This window comes from Daucus carota, chromosome 2, assembly GCF_001625215.2.
Source record: "Daucus carota subsp. sativus chromosome 2, DH1 v3.0, whole genome shotgun sequence".
NCBI lineage: Eukaryota > Viridiplantae > Streptophyta > Magnoliopsida > Apiales > Apiaceae > Daucus > Daucus carota.
This window is the reverse complement of record NC_030382.2, coordinates 48,352,890-48,374,441: the sequence shown is the minus strand read 5'-3', so window position 1 is coordinate 48,374,441 and position 21,552 is coordinate 48,352,890. Positions and strand designations below refer to the sequence as shown.

Genomic DNA, 21,552 nt, shown 5'->3' with positions numbered 1-21,552 from the left:
TTTAGCCTTTAGGCCTGCCGGACGATATTAAGAAAGTGCAAGTCCTTTTTGAGTACCGTTGGTCAATTACACCAATAAAAGAAAATTTAAATCAATGATATATGGTTTCTATATATGGTTTCTGTATGTACCATAAATCTCTGATTTATTAATTATTCATTTTCATACCATTTTGTGCCCTTTGAGTTGAGAAGAAAGCAGGGTGAGTAGTCTGAGAGATGTCTCAGTGAAATTGAGGTCTTATCTTGATTTAAAGGGTCAAGGTTTTGAAACTCACCATCTCGTAAATGTTCACCCGAGTTGAAAAGACCCGGAAAGATTTCATAAAAGGGATCAAGTCTCAAACCATATGACATCCATTACTTCCTAAAAACTTTAACAATGCAAATACGTATCATGTCTTCTCTAAACTTTTATAATTGCCATTTTTCGTACTTTTTTTCTTGAATGTCATATATATATGGATTTGGCAGGATTCCAGTACTACCCTCAAGTGAATTAAATTTCTGATAATGTGTAATCAGATACTGTAGAGTATACACCGTACAAGATCTGCCTAGTTTGCTCATTTAATTTTACTACATGCAATCTAGTTCACCAGGGAGTGACGTAATTAATTTAATAGCACAATGGTATAATGGTAAAAGAAATATCATTTACAGATGATATGCAAATTTTCAGTTATATAAACAACTGGATCCCAAAACAGAGCCTCTCTAATTTGTGGCTGTGTATAATCTATATAATTATCACCTTCCTATAAGCTTTACTGTCCATGCACCGCCAAAGTAAAGGCCCACGAGTGGTCCAGCAAGGAGTATTTGCGTAAGAGGATCCGTCGATGGTGTGACTATAGCAGCTGCAACTACAGCGCCCACAACAACGTATCTCCATATTGATAGCATTTGATCTCCAGACACTAGGCCAACTTGTCCCAGAAGGAGTTGTATTACTGGAACCTGGAAAGAAATGCATAAACAGTTGTGAAAAACACAATTAAGACTACGACTAGCCATTAGGTTGTTTAACTTCCAAACTAGTGTAACATAAAAGTTGTACTAGCTTTTAAAATTGGATATAGTGCCACAGCACAATATTTCTTTTATCAATTTTCATTTCCCCTGTTCCCAAGTCAAATAAACCAAAAAAAATCTCATTATTCTCTTTCATGCAGTTAAAACTCAGCTTTTTAATTTCATTATTTAGTCCATATGGAAGAATGACGGGAAGCACTAAATAACTAATATGGTGGGCTTTCTGCCCTTATAAATGGGTTGGTGAGGTAACTGCTGAACATATTTAAGTCGCAAATAACCTTTCTTTGAGAAACTTTAGAAAAAAGTCAGAAGGGCTCCAATCTGTATGTGGCAATGGGTGCTAGGTTCTTATAAGAATAGGGACTAACCCATAGGCCCCTTAAAGAAGAAGAAAACAATAATGTGAAAGAATGATGATTACCTGGAATGATAAACCTGTGCTGAACATGAGGACTAGCACAAATTCGAAATACTGATCAATAGACCACAGTGATTCCACAACCCCTTCTGCATAGTTAATAAAGAAGTTCAAAGCTGCTGGCGTGAGAACCAGGTATGAGAAGACAACTCCTGTGTAAAAAAGTACTGATGATCCTAAAACAATTGGTCCTAGGAATCTTCTCTCAGACCTTGTCAAACCGGGCAAAATAAAAGCTATGATCTCATAAAGAATCACAGGGCTCCCTAAAAGAAGACCACAATATCCTGATACCTGCAGTACATTTATGAATTTGTATTACTTCATTAGTTAAAGAGGTATCCTACTCAGAAGCTACTGTGGCAAAAATTATTCGCTTTTGAGCAGGATTTTGGCAATAAAGAAATTCAAATAAAAATTTGTCAATTTGTACATAGCAGATTCTTAAATCAATGTTTCAGAATTCATAAAAAAATTCTCAGATTGTAAGGTGATCTAAACTCAGCACAAGGCCACCAAAATTAATTGTACAGGTTCTCATGTTATTTAGGTGTTACTGCCACTAGTTGCACACATATTTTGACATGTAATAATACAGCACACTTAATCAAAAAAATCACATAAACTTCTTTTGGGCAAGAAATAGGCACAGGAATATGAAAAAGTGTCCTTTAGTCCTTCACTGACATGAAGATAAGTAGCTCCAGCATGGCCTGGTGTCCCCTCCGACCTTCTAGAATTTAGTCAAAAAAATCAAATAAACTTCTTTTGGGCAAGAAATTAGTCACAGGAATATGAAAAAGTGTCCTTCAGTCCATCATTGACGTGAAGATAAGTAGCTCCAGTAAAAAATGTGCATTATTCAGAAATCATCTTTAATTATCCATTACTTATACGCGGTATTTAGAGAATCAAGGAGTGTTGGAGCAGTGGCAAAGTCGCAAAGGTGACACCAGGAGGTTCGACTCTACCTCCTCACTCCCTATAGGCCTATACCTATAAAATATATCAACTTCAAAAAAAGTAGTATTTCTTTTATTTCGGAGGGGGTCCAGAATACAGGTCAGCAGTAATGTATCTATAATGGCAACTTCGTCCATCACCTTGTATGCTTGAAAAGTCAACATTTCAGCTTTTTAGTAATGTATGTATCATTATAATGAAAAAGATCAGCAAAATTAGCATCTCTGACAGTAAATGGAAAACAAAGAGAATTAAATAATGGGTGCTCATGCACGAAAAGCAAATGGCCAGAACAAAAAAAGTGGCTCACGAGATACATAATTAATTTCAAGTTATCATATAGTATATGAAACAAACCTTTAAAGTTGTGAAGAAAAACTCTCCAGGAGCTAGTTGAAGAAATCTAACACCCTCTGATCTGACAGGAGCTTCTAGAATCATAATAAGGTCTTTGGAATAGGCAAAGCAACCCAATATAGCAGCTCCAACAGCCAAAACTGATACAAAAATTCTCTCCCGCAGCTCCTCTAAGTGATCATATATGGTCATTTCTTTATCTTCTGGAAGGAGTTCTTTACTGGGATAAAGAAAATTATACAGGGCACTTCCATTCTCTGAATCAGTATTCTGTACTGCACCGTTGCTTGTACCATCAGGCACCTCTAAATCAGAAATAAATAGTTGATTTTAACAATCTCAGTCAAAAAGATGGTAAGTTGCAAACACAAGACTTATGAGAGGACACACACAAAAAAAGAAGCAGATGGAGGCGAGGTGTAGTTGGCTTGTAAGGTAATCAAATTAGTAGACATAGCTGAAAATTTTGTCCAGCAATTTTGTGAGGTGGTTCCGTCACGGCACCAAGTGCCAAAGTAAGTCACATTTGACTAGGTTACCAAAAACCACGGCATCTCGCAACTTCATTGTTGATCTTTGTAAACAGAGAAAATATGACACTATCTTCCATACAGAATTATTAATCACTACGACATGCATATCCGATGTTTGATGTGTGTTCCACAAGTGTATTACTTTCTTTTCCAACCTATATTCGGAGAGTATTGAATTGTTTTAGATATAAAACAGAAGGATGACAGTATGGTATTCCAAATGTAATTTAGAGTGTACTGGCTACTGATATTAAGGTTAACATTCGCTCATTGCACGTACCAACACAGAGGTAATAAATATCTCTTCTTTAACATATTCCGCAATGATATCTAATAATCTTTTGCTATAACAAGAAAACATCAAAGACAAAAATACAGGGACGGGATAGGAAGGAGGCAGAATATAGCTGAGGATGCAAGGTGAAAGAGAATAACAAAAAAAATTATTTCTGGTAGCACTAACTAACTAATTATTTTCATCAATAATTTTAAAACTTTTTCACAAGCCTGTGCATATACAAAATCCAGAATACACTACAAAGTAGTCCAACTCATCCAACTCTGATGACAGTGCTCCATTTACATGACCTCCTGTTGCTACCGTAACAGAGTTACCAGTTTACTGTGCACCTTTAGTTTGGAATAATGGATCACGTGGGAACGGCATGAATAAAACATTTTGGGGACATATATCAAAAAAATGATTCTTTCATCCATTCTATTCTACAAGTTAAAACTAGAGCTTATAGACCCTAAACTAGAAAAGGATATTACTTACTTCCTCCAACTAATATCCTCACAAATTTTATGATCATTTCCTTGGTCTCATATGCTCCATACTTCTTTTGTAAGTTTAATTTTTTTCATAACTTATATCTCATTTCCACCTCTTTTCCATATTCTCCACCAAACTGAAGCATCATTAGACATCACTGGTACACCTTAATCATGAAATTCATCATCCTCCCAAGTCCCACCAAATTTAGAGCCTTTTTCCAAATAACAATTCCTACCATTCTTAACTCCACTAAACCATTTTCCAGCTACTTAATATGATTCACGCAATAATATTCAAAACAAACAAGATACAATCTTCGGTAAACAAAAAATCATAAAACACTTACTGACAAAAACAGTAGACATTAATCCATAGCAAAGTAGTAAGAATAGCAGCTGAATGCAGGCTCATCATAAGAAAAAAAAATCTTAAAAGAAAAAATCACACCTAGCTGTGATGTAGTTTCAGTGGCATCTTCAACAGCGTAGCAAACAACTTTCTTGAAAAAATCACCCCTTTTACTTGAAGACCCCAATTTAGGAAAGCTTGAGGTGAAATTAAGGAGAGAAGAAGAAAGTGGTTTATATGTGTTTGATTTATTAAAACAACAAGGTGGGTGTTTCAAATGATGATTGAGGGGTTGTAAATTCAGACCAAGACCACTCATCGTTCCCATGCCCACCTTCAAAACATGTATGAATACGCTACACAGAATGTGTGTATGTGTCTGTCTACAAAACAATGTCTGGTCCTTGTGCAACTTGGGTGGTGATAAATTTAGAAAAATCGTGAGAATTGATCACGCATCTTGGCATGACGCAAGACGTTGGGTCACGATAATTCGGTTGGGCTGGATTGCTTTTTTAGATGTCTTGGGCCCAGGGTCAGGTTGAAGAATGAACGACGCCACGACGGGTTGAGTAGGAATGCAATTTAGCAAAGGAGAAAATTGATTAGTTTCTTTTTCTAGGTCATGATTTTACCTTATTAATTCATAAATAAAAAATAAGATTAAAAAGTTTACAATTTATCATATAGGATTATCATAATTATATTACTTTTTATCAGGTCATCTTAGACTATATTGACTAAATTGATTGGTTTAAATATAATAAAATCAATTATATCCTAACATATTAATTTTAATAATTCAAAATTTTAATAATTGGTTATGTTCTAAAATAATAATTTATAATTATCCAAAATGTTATAATAATATATGATATTTTAATATGATAATCTTATGTCACACTATTTGGATGTTCGGTGTAAATAGTCAAGATTATCTATAATTATTATCTTTAATTAAATGATAAAACATTTCTATTTTTATATAAATTTTACTTCAACATGATATCTAATTTTTTTGCCAAAATTTTGTGAACGCGGCCAAGCAGTATCAAAATAACTCTTGAAACATACATATTTTAAATAATGAAATTGAAATTCATACACGAGTCCATATTATATTTGTAAGAGAATAATCATTAAAAATTTAACCCCAAAAAATATCTTGTCATATAATAACCTGCGACTCACAACAGTAGATTAACCAAGAAACAAAAGATTACTGATTAAATTTACATGCTTGTCCATGTGCATAATTACAGATTTCTTCTATACCCAACAATTACCTCTTTCCATAGCCAGCAAAATCTCGAGTTTAACATCTTATTCAGAACAGAGGATCCCCATATGTACAATGTTTCATTCTGTGATGCACCATTAGTTATCTTTTCATAACCTCTTAAAATTTTACTGTTATATTTATAATTACTTAATTCTGACATTAGTGTACACACACTAATTATACCGTTCAGCATAACAACCAGAAGAATCAGTTTGAACAACTACCAAGATTACAAGCTACCAATGTGATGTTCCTAGAGCAAGGAAATATCTCTATGAATCTTGCGGTGGCCACCGAGAGAGCAAGAATAAATAGATTCAAGAAGCTACTTAAATTATGCTCATTTTGTTTTCTTCACCCCACGCATCGATTAGAACTACAGAATCCCCTCACTCTAGTTTACAAAAGGCAAATGTTGGACATTGATATTGTCCGCTTGGATTACATTGTTTTCTAAACTAGCTCTTCTTTTGTCATGTAAGCACTATTTCCTCGGATATTACGTTGTCACCTAACTATATAACCAATGAATTCCCCAAGCTCCTTTCCAAACTTTAGCTCTCTTCAACAAGATAGGAGTTATGGCAGCTTGCCAGTCCTATCTTTTTAGCTACAGTGTCTGGTGTTCGAGGCCAAGAAGAGTAGACAACTCGTGTAAGATGGTTATGGATCATGTCAAAATTAATGGCACTACGAGCATACCAGCAAGTTGTTCATCTGTGACTGGGAGTGAAAATGGCCGCATTAGTGTGGAGCAGCTGCGCCAGAATATCCCAACCACGAAGCAACTTCGTGATCCTTACCGTCAGGCAGTCATGATTGAAGAGGATGTCGGGTACAGACAGAAGGTTGTTATTCGTTCGTATGAGGTCGGGCCTGACAAAACTGCAACAATAGGAAGCATACTTAATCTGCTCCAGGTAAACTTGTTTGGTTGTGTAAATATGTAACGGTGATGCATCATGCAAGTGCGTATACTGAATTAATGTGCACGTAATCACGCAGGAAACAGCGCTTAATCATGTGTGGATGTCAGGACTTCTTGGAGATGGATTTGGTGCTACACATGGAATGACAAGAAATGATCTCATATGGGTTGTCTCAAGAATGCATCTGCAAATAGACCATTATCCAATATGGTAAGGAACTATTCTAATCCGTGTCATTTACAACCATTATCATAAGCGGATGAAGTTTTAAACAAGCGTATTAATGGATTTCTGCAGGGGAGAGGTCCTGGAACTAGACACCTGGGTTGGGGCATCAGGTAAAAATGGGATGAGACGTGACTGGCAGCTCAGATCTCACAACACTGGCATCGTTTATGCACGTGCAACAAGGTATGTCATGAGATCCGAGTCCTTCAAGCCATATTACAACAGGTTATGTTGATACAACAGGACTAATGGTTTAGTGATAAAATAGTACATGGGTAATGATGAACCAAAAAACCAGGCGCCTCTCAAAAATGCCAGACGAGGTGAGGGCTGAAATAGGCCCGTGGTTTATTGAGAAGCGAGCATTTGAAGAAGATGTACCAGAAAAGATTGAGAAACTAGATGACAGTGCCAAATATGTTACCTCAAACTTGAAGGTTAACAATTTTGAGTAGCGTTTACATAAGTACATGTTCACGCAGTCTGCAGACAGAATTTGAATCGCTTTTTCAACTTGATAAACACAGTCTAAATCCTACAAAGACTATAAACGAGCTAATAATTTTTTTCTAATTTATAGGCCAAGAGGGGAGACTTAGACATGAACCACCATGTAAACAACGTCAAGTATGTAGGGTGGATGCTCGAGGTAATGCAATATTATGCATATGCAATTTCAGTTACAATTTAAGTGTAAAGAAAAACCTGATGTATGTTGTGGTTTTACAGACAATCCCGGAGAAGTTTATGGAGGAGAACCAGTTGACTAGCATTATTCTAGAGTACAGAAGAGAATGCGGCAATTCAGATGTAGTTCAATCCCTAGCTGATCCTGATGAAGTTGGAATTTTCAATGGGGTTCATCAAACTTGTAATGACAGTCCAATAAATGGATACTCACTACCTTCAGAAATTCTAAGAGGAAATGGACTCCTTAATTCCATAGAAGGAAGGGAACTAAGGTATACACATCTTCTCCAAACGAAAGGAGAGCATAAAAGTGAAGAGATCGTTAGGGGAAGGACAATATGGAAGAAAAAGCTTTACAAAAAGCCATTTCCGCCCTAAAGAATCGTGATTAACTTGAGGAATTCAGCCTGCTCATCCAAAATTACCCGGACGGATTTGAGGATATCGTTTCTCAAGTATTCAGAATACAGAAAACAACAAGAAGATACTTAAATTAAGAAAGCAAATTATGATTCAAATAACCAAACCTGTGCCAAGGTTCATCTAATATTTGGTCCCCTGCATAAAATATGAGATGATGGATATTAATGGTTGTGTGTAATAAAGAGATTCCAGAGATTGTTTAGGACCCTTAAAAAACATTGGTTTATACAAATATCCTATATTCATACATATATACAAGGCAACAAGACGATGCAGACAAATTAAAAACACAAAATTGAATGTCATGTTCAGCTGCAAGGCATAATCAATTAAAAGAATGAAAGATCGCAAATTCAGTATTGGTTTCTCCTCCAACTCTGGTGCAATTTGCATGACTGTTAGAACAAGAATATTACATGATAAAACAAAAGCGGTTCAAAAGAGTATCAACCCCTGGGCACAAATTTGGGGAATAACCCTTGTATAAGGCTAAAACAAAGAATATATGTTCTTGATTAATTCAGAACTAAAGCGAATAAAAACATATGTAACAAGCAAATGGATAGTATACCATGTCCAAACCTGATTTACACAGGTAGCTCTATGTTGCAGAGTGCAAGAGACAGTCAACATGATTCTCCAACATTTCCATTTAGCAAAATGCTCTCAATCCTGCTAAAGAATCCAAGAACTCAAACATCAGGCGGCGGACATAGGAATCCTCTGAGAGGGGCTTTTTTTTATATAAAAAATTTATATGATCAGTACCTGAAATGACATATTGATATAGATGAAAAAGAAATTTGAGTATCCTGGACTAAAATTTTAGAATGGAATTTAAATATAAAATATTTAGAATGAAATAAAATGTTCAGCATGAGCAGTTGAAGGATTCTCTCTCTGAAAAAAAATTATGTTCTATCATTATTATACTCAACTGGTCATTTGTGTTTCATCATCCAGTATGGTTCTTTTAAGTTACGGTCCTGGTCGGTGATGCTCGACAACATCTCTAGAAACTGCTGGCTAAAAAGTCTTAACAAATGAAGCATCAAACCCCTCAAGGAAAAGACAGCTTAGGGATGAGAGATATGTCTGTCTCCAGTTAGAACTTCAGTACGCTCTAGATGATCCTGAGACCATGAAGTACCAAAGAAAAATATAATACAATAATCTCATCATATTCAAAAATTTAAAAGAAAAATTAAAGGCTTTAAGATGGAACACAGTTTTCTCAGCTGACAGTAATCCCATTTTTAATGGGTTACAAAATGAAATTTTCTTCATACAAGTCCTTATTCAAAACAGTTGAAGTATGTAGGCTAAATCAAACTTGTCTGGAGCAAGTCTTTCTCAGCATTCATAGCTACAAAAAACAAGTTGCCACCGGTATAGTACAGATAAAACAGTACTCTGCAAGTGCTATAATATGCCACTAAATTTGGACTCAGTAGGTATAGCCTTTAACAAACATCCCTTTCTTAGCATCATCACTCTCACCCTCAGCAGTGTACTTGCCAAGTTGTGCAAGAGAATTGGCCTTTGCTCGAACCAGAAGCGATTGCTTAGCAGCATCAACATTTTCAGGAAGTCCTTGCCATGTCTTTAGGACCGTGTTCTGCAGAGCACGTGCATAGGAGAAAGATACGTGCCAGGGGTTGGGTGTCTGATTCATTGCGTTTAGGTTTAGTGTAGCTTCCATTTCAGATTGTCCTCCAGACAAGAACTATACAAATTATAATCAAGTATTCTGTTAGGATATCCAGAATGCATGATCTAACTGCAAACTTAAATTATCATCTTAAAAACAACCAAATTCAAGAGGAGACTATAAGTTGAGATCAAAAGAACAGAAGCAAGGTGCTTAATTTATTTATTTTGGCAAGTATTCAAGAAATGTGATCCAAGCTTTGGGTTCTAAAACATGATAAATAGTTAATGTTGCATCAAACTCATACATTGGCCAGGTAGTGACTCCAATAATATTGGTTTCATTGGATAGCACAATGATTGCAGCTCATTATCAAGAGATGACGAATTGACTTTTTGACTTTAAAAGATTGTCAAGAACCCAACCCAAGTACTTAATTCTCGAAAAGATAATCACCCAAGTATATAAGACCTGAGATCTAAGTTCTCAATTCATGACCATGACATACTTTTATAACATAAAAAAGACTCTGTTTCATCAAATTCATGCATATGGCCAAACAGCAATTCAAATAAGATCTGTCTCTTGGACCATTAATACTAAAGATTGCAGCTCATAATCAGCAATTGCTGGGTCATCGTCTAAATCGCGTATCATGGCCATACATATAGGTTAAAATCATGTAAAAACAAAAACGTCAGATTTAAGAAATTACTGAAATCACGTACCATGATTCCTGGAACTGCAGGAGGTACTCTCCTCTTAAGCATAGTGAGTGTATATTTGGCAACTGTCTCTGGAGAAGCCTTCTCCTTGTGTTCAGCTCCTGGAGTTACCATACTTGGTTTGAGTAAGATACCCTCAAACATCACATTGTTCTGTGCCAAGTAATAGAAGACTTCTGACCATACTTTCTCAGCGACTTCTAGTGTCCTATCAATTGAGTGGTCACCATCAAGAAGAATCTCAGGCTCTACTATGGGCACAAGACCATTATCCTGCAGAATATGGCATAAAAAATGGTGAAACTTTTAGGTTTTATTTAATAAAGTTAAACAAAGAATAAATATATATTCAGTATTCATATATGACAATACTAGACATGCAAAATGAAAAATTGGTAGTGAGCATTTAAATTTAGACAACCAAAACAGCAAGTGTAGCCTTGCATAGTGATTTAAGGGAAATGAAGATGTTTAGAAACCTCTTATAGAAGCAGCTTGAACATAATGACGCCCTCTATATCTCCCAGTAAAAACCACATGTCATGAATAAAACTAGACACTAACACACTATACTGACTGTCTGTGGTGCAAATTGAATAGTAGAAGGAGTCCCGCCTACTAAGGAATAACTTTAATTCTTGAACAACTGTAAACCCAGAGTGATTTGATTATTAGATCCTTCCAGATGAAAACCTTGACAAAATGAATTACGCCAAACAATTGTATATCATCCAACTTTATATTCTATTTGCTAATTTCAACACAAATAATCAAAATTAATCTAATTAAAAGGCCCGTAATGAAGAGACACCTGAGATATGGCAGCATAACGTGCAAGCCCCCATGCAGCTTCTTTAACGGCCAATGCAGAAGGACCACAAGGAATGCTGACAACTGTGCGCCTAGATTAAAGAAAACGCATCTATAAATTTTAGACATGCTGTTCAATGGTTCTTTTTACTAAACCAACTAAGAGGGAAATTTTCTTAGGTATTTTAATATATGTTGACTAGAGATAACATACCACTTTGCAAAGCGGGCACCTTGATTGTAGTATTCAGCTGATCTAGAAGCCAGTCCATCCAATCCTTGGCACCACGACTCATTGTTGGAACCTGGTAGAGGAACCAAACCCTGAACACAAGTGGAAGATAAACAAACTCTTTATATACATAATTTTGGACGAAAATAATATGCACGTAGTCATTAAAGTATGCTCCAGAGAGAAAGAAGAGTAATCAAAAGAAAGCGAGAGAAAACCTTATCAACTTTGATGCCAGGTACGATATTCTGTTCAATCAAGCAGTCAACCATTTTCTTTCCATCTGTTGTTGACTGGTAGAGGGTTTCTTCAAACATAATGGCCCCAGAAATATATTCACCTAGACCAGGAGTTGTCAGCAGAAGTTGCCTATAAGCCTGTCTGTTGACCTCTGTATTGTCCAATCCAATAGAGGCCAATCTCTTTCCACATGTTGCATTTGACTCGTCAATAGCAAGGATACCGCGGCCAGGGGATGCAATTGTTTTCTATCACAAGAAACAAAACAATAAAGATTAGATCAAACTGATAACATCAATGATGATGAGTTAACTTGTCATCATTGTATGGTTTACTTAACCTTGCATGATTTTTGTGAAATAAAAAGGTAAAATTTTCTGAAGAAAATCACCACTGTTGCTTCATGTATATGCAAACTTGATCTCTCTTCTTAATGAATGTAAAGTGAATGTGAACCTAAAAAAATATATGATACAACACAAAATTCCCAATGCTATGATTCATATGAACAATTCTTAGTATTCAAAAGGTTTTCTTTATAGCATTAAAAGATAATAAGTTCATAGATTTCTTTTACATGAAAAAGTTTTACCGCGATTTAGGGAAAGCAATTTAAGAACTATGGCAGATACTTTTATGCATATAAGCAATAGCACATCCTTTGTATATAAAATTGAAGACTTAAGGTGATCGAGAAAAGGACAGTACCGAACAAACAACGATAAGGGAAAATTTGCCTATTCTAAATTTTACAAAAACAATTACAAAAGATAATCAACTTTGTTGTTTGGATAGCAATAGTAAGCAAGTTGTGTTATGACAAAGGTGTTTGCCTAATTAGTATATTTCCCACCAACAGAAAAATGACATCGGGATTATATTATTTGAGTGAATTACAGTAAAAATGATACTAAATTGATGCAAAAATTAAGAAATGAAACATCAAACAGAACGAATAGGTTTAAAAATGATTGAATCGATAGTAAAAGAAATTTGACATTCATTCATTTACACGAAGCACATACATGTAAACGACTTATACACTATATATAAAAAAGGAGAGAGATGAGTAGAGGAGATGAATACATACAGCGGTCTTGACAAGTTCATCGGAGTAAGATCCGGCACGAACGACGGAGACTCTCCGAGCAGAAGGTGAAAAAGAGGCGGATCCAGTGCGTTGGTTAAAGGGTTGTTGAGCGATCCACGACGTTGCGTTCAGCTTAACAGCACTCGTAGCCGCCATAACTTCTCGTATGTATATGCGCAGAGAGAGGGAGAGGAGAGAGAGAGTGGCTTATAAAAGGAGCAAAGAGGCAGTTAGGTGATGAAATGAGAAGACGTTGTTTTCTCCTTCGATCTTCTCTCCTTGTATAGTCCGCAATTTCGAGGACTCACATCAATAACAAGACAGAGCAGCACACTAGGGACTACCGCGATCTCCATCCCCACCTAAATGACAAATACACCCCTTTTCATTTTACTGAAATTAAACAAATGAGTAAATTACGATATTTATATTTATATTATACTAATATAGAGACATTTAAAATGGGGGTGCTGGAGTCTATATTTTTTGATATTAAATAAAATATAATGTAGTTTTAATATTTATATTTTTATTTTTATATATGTGATTTTACAGTAATACAAATCATTAAAATAAAAACTAAATATAAATGCGGAAAGCGAGAAGGGTCGTGGAGCCTGTGATAGATCTCGCGGTGGACTATAATGAGACTGAAATTTGCTTCTTTGAGTTGTCTAAAATATGTTCAATGAGATTTTTATAGGTCTCGGAATTGAACGAATGATGTTATATAGTGGGAGATGATATTATATAAAGGCGGTTTTTCTTATTTTGTATTTATTTTTCATTTTAAGAATGTGTGTGTGCGTGTATATAAGTTCTAATTGAACGAAATTGGGCTGAGATTGTGGAAATAGATCTCATATTTGTTAAAAAATAATTTGTATCGTTTATATTTTCACATAACACATGCATACAAGCATGCACACATGTTTATAAGTAATAAAGGTTTAAAGAGTTTTATGAAACAAAATATGAAAAAAATTTAGAAAAAAAAAACAAAATATGAAAAGAAAAACACGTGAAGAACAACAAAGGATTATTTTAAGAAAAAATAATATTTAAAACGGTTGAAATCCGATTATCTTATAATACTGTTATCATAATTGTCAAAATTCTGCAGTGCCATCTGTCAACCACGAATAAAAAGATAATATAACATTACCACGAATAAAAAGATAATATAACGTTAAGTCTACTAATATTAAAAATTGGTATCTAAATGAATGTGATATTCAGGTTATTTAGAAATATTTTAAAAAGTATATAGTTAAGTATAAATAAAATATATACATAATTGCGTTAGTCGGATATGATTTATATGAAAAAGATCATGACTTTTACATAAAAAGAAAAAAATATTTTTAAAATGAAATGGTGAATTGCGATAGACATTGATCGTGTGTAATGTATCATGTACTATGATCTTGTCGACTTAGAGTGGACTAAGTATTATTTGACATTACGTGTATATATACAATATAGATTAAATAGTATAATCTCAGTGAATATAGTGATAGGATGTAGTATGTATATACAATTGAGTGTATAGTCATATGTTTAACCTATTATTTATGCTGGACCTTATAATATTGATAAGGTTTACAAAGTCTCACCATCTTTAATGTTAAATAAGATTGAATTTGAATTTAAATTATATTGATCGTACGAACATGCAATTATATAAATATATCCAGATGTATGTGATCAATGTATAAATATATCCACATATATGTGATCAGTTTGTCTAACAAATCGATACATCACAGGTTTACCGGATAGATAAAATCGTTGTGTAGACCATTACATCACAAACATATTAAATATATTATTAGTAATAAAGAAAATTAATAATAATTAATGTATACGACTTCTTATGAGCTAAGATATTTAAGATATATGAATCTATCATGTAATTCACTTGGTCAACGTGATAGATAGGGATATGTTGTCTCACTAAACACAATAGGCGTCATCTGTTTTTTTTCAATTTGTTTATATTTTCAGTTTCTACATTTCTTTACTTTTTAATTATCATTATCACATTTTTGAGTTATGTGATTTCGCAAAGAAGGGCCCCTCGTAATCTAGGAAATTTATTCAGTTATGTTAACAAATTTTAATGAACTGATTTTGAATAAATTTATTCAATGTAGATTTTTCAGATTTCAAACAACGTTCCTTAAAATTTCATTTTTTTTCACGAAAAAACATTGTTTTCAAATGAAATTTCAAATAAATAAATAAATAAATAAATATATATATATATATATATATATATATATATATAATTTTACAAAATATAAAAAGTTCACCAATATATGAATATCATTTACTTTTAATAATAACAATCAAATACAATCATATTTTTGAAAATACGTTCAAACTCATATTAAATATCATACAATTCAAATTCTAAGAAACAGGGATCCCATATTGATTGACAACTCCAACAATAACTATTTATTATAGTATTAAATTTAAATTTTCAACAAAAAGATAATAAGAAAAATATGGGAAAGAGTGTCCAAAAAGTGAGAGTGTAATATTTAATCATTAAAAAACAAATGAGAAATGAGTTAGGGATTACCTATTTATGACGAATGAAAAGTAGATTTTAAAATTTAGGAAATGAGTAGGGACTTTGTTGAAGTGAATTTTTGTCCATGTTTCTTAAAATTTTAGCTTAAGACATGATATAGCTAATCTGTTGATAATGCTCTTACAAAATATTAATAATTATCATACATGAATGTGATGTACCAAAAAATCATTTTATTACCCATTGCTACTAAATCATCGCCTCCTCGAGTGAATGTGAAACGGGTGCTTTTTATTGACAAGTACATATTTTTGTTTGTACTCCTTCCGTTCTTCTCATTTTTTTACAGTTTTTTTTGCACGGCTTGACATACATTTTAAGACGCATATAAAACATAGTTCTATAATTTATTTTTATAATTTGTCTTTTTTGTATAAAAATATAAACATCAAATTTTTATTCAGAAGAAAAAAATCCAAAATAATTTATCAAATTACATTTTACGAGAGCATTAGAATGCGTGTCGAGCCCCCGTCCCCCGATATAAACAAATGAGGGGGACGGAGGGCAGTGGCGGAACCAGAGGGGGGCTAGGGGAGGCTAGAGCTCTCCCTGACCTTGAAAAAACAGTGTAAATTTTTTTGCCAGCCCCCGCTGAATTTGTGATGTTAAGGGGGAAATTATTGTAAAAAAAAAGAAAAAAGAAGGCTCTTAGTCTAAACAGAATCTAATTAACAAATACATTCAAAGAGATATACTCAGAGCAACTCCAACAAACTCCTTAAATTTTCTCTAAAAATAATATAAACAATCAACTCTTAACTATTTAAGAGGTAAAATTACACAACATATCCAACAATATTTCCTACAAAGCTCTCTATCTATATCTGTTATTAAAATATGCATACCTACAAACTGTATCATGCATGCTGAGTGCTTTGAACATAGGAAAAATAATATAACATATAGTTAGGAGGGAGAGTGTGCTCCTCATTGTTGAGGAAGCAAATAGAGCTCCTAAGTTTTTGAAGAGGTACTAGGAGCTTGTTGGAGTTCATTTCATCTCCGTATTCTTCAAATTTTGGCTAAAAAGCCCATATGAAGAAGTTTTTGGACATGCTCTCATAAGTCATATGCACACGCTTGATACTACCCTAACTCAACAGAGTTCTTTTGATGAAAGTTATCATGACAATTACTAATGATTTGTCATAAGCTTTACAACAAAGAATCATAATGATTTGGCACTTTATTTCAAATGATAAAAAGCGGATAAAGAGTAATATGGACTTCAAAGTATAGAAAATTTTTCTGTCATGATGGTTAATACACACAGACACATTGCTTATCCCGTAGTTTATCTTCTGGTTGAGTTAGCTATGATTTCACTCGTTGTCATTGCTACTGTCGAGAGAGTTTTTTCCGCTATAAAAACAATTAAGACTTATCAATGTAATAGGATGAGAGATGCATGACTGAATGATAATATGATTATACTGTCGACAAAACTATTTATGAAAATGTGGATAACGAAATAGTTCAGCGCTCATAACTCTCAATCCTGGTTCCGCCACTGACGGAGGGAGTATTATTTAGTCAACAATCTAGCATAAAAAACCACCGATCTGACACAAATCTAACATAGAAAGAAGGATTAATAATGAATTGCTTCAAAAAGGATGAATAATGAATCTTCACGTTTATGACAAAAAAAAGAAAGAAGAAACAATGAATCTTCATGTTTGAAACGACATCGTGTCAACAATATCCACAAGTCCACGTAGACAAAAGTCCCAACCTTTTACGAGAAAATAATGAATAAAGTAAATAATGAATAAAGTATAGCAACAGCACTCTGAAACTTCTGCAAACCCTAATTCTCAATTTCACTGCTTTCCCTCCGTTACCATGTCTAACGGAGCAGTGGATCCGAGGAAAGACAATCACTCACCCATGGCTCCCGACGCGTCTGCTGCAAGTAACAGCCACGGAAACGGCGTCGTTCCGTCGAGCGCGCCTTCTCATCTCCGTCTTCGCCTGAACCCTAACACGGAGCACAATCCAGATCGATACGATGGCATCGAAATGGAGTTTAATCCCCTCCTTTACAGCTCTCTCGAGCGTTATTTGCCGTCCACTATGCTCGGTGCCAATCGGAGTACCAAGGCTTATTATATGCGCCAGCTTCTCCTGCGTTACGCGCCGGACGGTGAACGCAGTCGTGTGAGTTTACCCTTTTATAATTAATTTTTGTGTTTTGTATGTGTGTGGATGTTAGTTTGTGATTTGAATTGTCTGTTCGACACAGATTTTTAGGTTTTCGCAAGTGCAGGAAATTGAACAGAATATTATTATTTTTTAAGTGGATGGTTAGCGGAAATATTAGGAGGGCTTTGGTTATGTTTTATATGCTCTTGATTTTAGTTTCAGCGTTATTAACTACATTCTGATGAAATGAAATTGCACAATTTTTTTAAGCTTTGTGTTTTTCCATTTGATTATTGACTCATAGCTATGGGAAAACACGAAATTGTAGCGGGAAAAAAGGGGGGGGGGGGGATGCAAGGGGGTTGAAAGGCCCATAAATTTGGTTTTAGGCTTAATTTACTAGGTTAGCTGTGGTATATAAACTTGAGTTTGCAAAATGTGTGTCTTGACTTTTGATAAGTATTTTAGCGCATTTACCTGGTTTTGCTGTTTTTTTTGTGAGAAGGATTTGTGCATATGCTATGATCAGTTAAAGCTTGACTCTTTTATTTACCATTTAACAGGTCAAAAAGAACAAGGAATACAAGGACAAAATTATGTCCAACTATCAGGTATAATCCATGCTATTAATGTGCTGGGTACTGCTAGACAGAAGTTTTACTTGTTTAAGGAAGATTTTTTCTTTTGATATTTGATTAAGTTAATCCGAAAAATCTTGGGCTAAATAATCCTCTCGAAATTTTTAGTGGAAGAGGTAGGATTGTATCAAATTTGACCTGAAGTGTTCTGGACGGTGTTGGGGATAAAGTTATATTCGTTTGGAGTAAATTGCAATAGTTGACTAAGCAACACTAAGTATAACTATGTAAACATTAGGCCATACATCAATAAGCTTAAGTTTAAGCTAGAAAAGCTGTAGTCCATAGATCATGCAGTCTGCACAAACATTTATGTTCCTTTCTTGAGTAACCTTGTTTCTTTCGCAGCCTATGCATCGGGAGCTTTATCACATGAATCCCGCAGCCTTCTTTGTATCTTCTTTTACCAAGGCCATCAGTGAGAACACAGAGGAGGCTTTTCGAAGTATCATATCAGAACCGTCTCCAGGGGTTTTAACATTTGAAATGCTGCAGCCACGTTTCTGTGAAATGCTGCTAGATGAGGTATCATCTATTACTGTTAAAATTTTGATCTGCTCTGTCAGTTACTTTTTAGTTTAGCTTTTATGTTTTCTCATCAGGTTCTGATTGCATAGGTGGAACACTTTGAGCGTTGGGTACGGGATACAAAATTCAGAATTATGCGACCAAACACAATGAATGCATATGGTGCTGTTCTTGATGACTTTGGCCTGGAAACAATGCTTGACAAGTTGATGGAAGATTTTATACGTCCCATGTCTAAAAGTATTAAATATGTGCTCATATCTACTGAATTGAAGCAAAATGATCTTATCTGGTCAATAAACTGAATTATTTGCTTTCTTAATTCTTTTTAATGATGCGATATATGATTTGTGCAGTTTTCTTTCCTGAAGTTGGTGGAGCCACACTCGATTCACATCATGGCTTTGTCGTTGAGTATGGGACAGATAGAGATGCGGATCTTGGTAGGTGAACTAGACTTCCTATCACATTGGTGGATAATTTATCACTCAATGACTGTTAGCCTAATGTTATAAAAATGATAGCTTAGCCTTGAACAAGTCAAAATTTAATCAACTATTCCATGGCAGGCTTTCATGTGGATGACTCTGAAGTAACTCTGAATGTCTGCTTGGGCGAGCAATTTTCTGGTGGTGAGCTGTTCTTCCGTGGTGTGCGATGTGATAAGCATGTAAATGTGGAAAGTAAGCCAGAGGTATGTGTATTTTAGTCTGTCAAAACTTCAAAATTTTGCTCGTGAACTTATATCATAGGAAGGTATTGGGATGTCTTCACTAATTTAGGCTCATTTGATATTTGTGTTTTCATAGGAAATTTTTGATTACTCACATGTCCCTGGGCGTGCTGTTATTCATCGTGGTCGTCATCGCCATGGTGCTAGATCAACCACATCTGGGCACAGAGTAAATATGCTTGTATGGTGCAGAAGGTACAGAAATCCTTTTATTCACTTATTTGACTTTTATAACTTGTTTGAAAGTTTAACATGCTCTTTATAATAAATGCTTGTATGACTAAGAAATGAATACTAAATTTCAGTAAATGCTTGTATGACTAAGAAATGAATACAAAATTTCAGTGATTGAATGAAATTTTTTTAAAAAATTTAGTCAAGTATTATAAAGATTCTCCTTATCAAAAGGGTAAGCCTCCTTTTGCGAAAGAGAATGCTACTTATCATCAAAACCTTACTGTTTTCATTTATGTGCAGATGTTAAAGTATCATTAATCAGATCTTAAATTACCACTTGTTTGTTGAAATGAATGGATTATATAAAGTTGTAACTACCTGTGGTCATGGTTTAATAAATTAACCCGTCCCTCCTTTCTTAACTTTTTCAGTTTACATATATATATAAGACTGGCTTTTTTGTATTACGTTACAATGGAATGTGCTAAACCCTATACAATATAATGTGCCAAACCCTAACTAATTGCTCTGAAGAGGGTTTTTCAAGGACGGGTATTAATTTTAATTTAAATACACAATAGGGGAATGTGGAGTAGGGTATTATGTAATGGTTATTTTTGTGTTATGTTACAATGGAATGTGCCAAACTCTAGCTCAGTTCTCTGAAAAGGGTTTTGCAAGGATGGGACCTGTCTTAGATCGAGCCTTGTATACACATTAGTGGAGGCATAGAATAGGGAATACTGTAATGGTGTGTGTTAAGGTTTTGGAGTGGTGTTGGTGTTTTGTAGTTCAAACACCACACATTGAGAGGACTCCTTTGATCACCTTTGTGGATGGGTGACAACTCGTATAGAATAGAGTCAGTCAAAAGTAATCTATGTTTGGCATGTTGTGGTAAGCCATTATACATTTGAAGATGTTAAGTTTCACAGATTTTTGCTGATCTGAAAGTCAAGTCTTTGCGTAGCCAGTTTTTAGTATATCAATGAACATCTTACCCTCCCCAGACCCGCGCGTTAAGAGGGATATACTTGGTGCGTTTTTTTGTTTGGTAATGAACACCTTGCATGCATCCTTGATTCCTTGTTTTTCAAAAATAAATAAATTATAACATTTGTCTGTTTCATTATATGATTATTATCGTCCTTTTCAATATAGGATCAAGTATGTCTTAAATCTTAATAAAGTTGCTCTCTAATCTGTATCAATTGTCGGAATCCAGCTCTGTCTTTAGAGAGATGAAGAAGTACGAAAGGCACGCACCAAGTTGGTGCGCTGAGTGCCAAAGAGAAAAGAAAGAAAGGCAGCGTCTATCAATTGCTGCCATCAATCTGGTATGTATTACATGTCTAGTAGTTAGAAGGTACCTTAAAAAGCCCTGCAAGTATCCTCATCTCCGTTTCTTCTACTCAATTTTTTTTCCCCAGGAACTACAGAAAAGAGTAGGAGGGGCTGCTTCTTGAAAGGCTAGACTGCTTTTTCCGCATAGGAAAATAAAAACTTGATATAGCAGACTTCGTATATGGACATACCATTGTCTGGGTTCAAATCCTCAACACCCCCACCCCCCTTAAATTCTAAACCTAAAAAAACGTATGTAAAACTAACAAAAAAGAAGGTTACATGCATATTTTTTGATTATTTTATTATTATATGCCATGGAATCTTGTAGTTGCTTTGTTGGAGCAAATGCAGTGGTGGTGCTATTAACTGAAAATATAAAATTAGATTCAGAAATGATGACATACCAGTGAAAAATAGCACATAACGTGGTTTTATAACTGGAACCAAATATTGCTCTTGTTGCTGGAGTCGTGCTTTGGGGCCTGTAATCTGTTTTGAAATTCAAATCCATTTCGAGATACCAAAATACAACAAATGTTTGACAACCTGATTCGTGGTTAGCCATATATATGTAAGTTGCCATTGTTATTTTGTTGAGAAGTGAACAAAAAAAATAAAATAAACTTTTTTACCAAATATGTTTGC

General features: G+C 34.6%; 4 protein-coding genes across 4 annotated transcripts; 2 read left to right on the top strand and 2 right to left on the bottom strand.

Moving 5' to 3' along the window:
* Positions 1-605: 605 nt before the first annotated feature.
* On the bottom strand, positions 606-4,871 carry LOC108205707 (sec-independent protein translocase protein TATC, chloroplastic). The gene is made up of 4 exons (XM_017375737.2): positions 4,534-4,871; positions 2,776-3,080; positions 1,459-1,749; positions 606-959 (listed from the first exon to the last, which is right to left on the bottom strand). The coding sequence occupies exons 1-4, from the start codon at positions 4,760-4,762 to the stop codon at positions 750-752; spliced, it is 1,035 nt and encodes a 344-aa protein (XP_017231226.1). The 5' UTR covers positions 4,763-4,871; the 3' UTR covers positions 606-749.
* A 1,384-nt stretch (positions 4,872-6,255) lies between these two features.
* Positions 6,256-8,347, top strand: LOC108209922 (palmitoyl-acyl carrier protein thioesterase, chloroplastic-like). Its single transcript, XM_064087891.1, has 6 exons — positions 6,256-6,636; positions 6,722-6,855; positions 6,943-7,056; positions 7,142-7,310; positions 7,454-7,522; positions 7,603-8,347. The coding sequence occupies exons 1-6, from the start codon at positions 6,298-6,300 to the stop codon at positions 7,939-7,941; spliced, it is 1,164 nt and encodes a 387-aa protein (XP_063943961.1). The 5' UTR covers positions 6,256-6,297; the 3' UTR covers positions 7,942-8,347.
* A 786-nt stretch (positions 8,348-9,133) lies between these two features.
* Positions 9,134-13,087, bottom strand: LOC108209921 (fructose-bisphosphate aldolase 1, chloroplastic). The gene is made up of 6 exons (XM_017381136.2): positions 12,735-13,087; positions 11,623-11,892; positions 11,387-11,496; positions 11,174-11,264; positions 10,366-10,635; positions 9,134-9,712 (listed from the first exon to the last, which is right to left on the bottom strand). Exons 1-6 carry the CDS (start codon positions 12,888-12,890, stop codon positions 9,434-9,436), a joined length of 1,176 nt encoding a protein of 391 aa, XP_017236625.1. The 5' UTR covers positions 12,891-13,087; the 3' UTR covers positions 9,134-9,433.
* A 4,002-nt stretch (positions 13,088-17,089) lies between these two features.
* LOC108206064 (2-oxoglutarate and iron-dependent oxygenase domain-containing protein CP2) lies at positions 17,090-21,222 on the top strand. Its single transcript, XM_017376237.2, has 9 exons — positions 17,090-17,499; positions 18,048-18,095; positions 18,471-18,647; positions 18,740-18,890; positions 19,007-19,093; positions 19,220-19,344; positions 19,460-19,578; positions 20,786-20,897; positions 20,991-21,222. The coding sequence occupies exons 1-9, from the start codon at positions 17,185-17,187 to the stop codon at positions 21,024-21,026; spliced, it is 1,170 nt and encodes a 389-aa protein (XP_017231726.1). The 5' UTR covers positions 17,090-17,184; the 3' UTR covers positions 21,027-21,222.
* Positions 21,223-21,552: the final 330 nt, after the last annotated feature.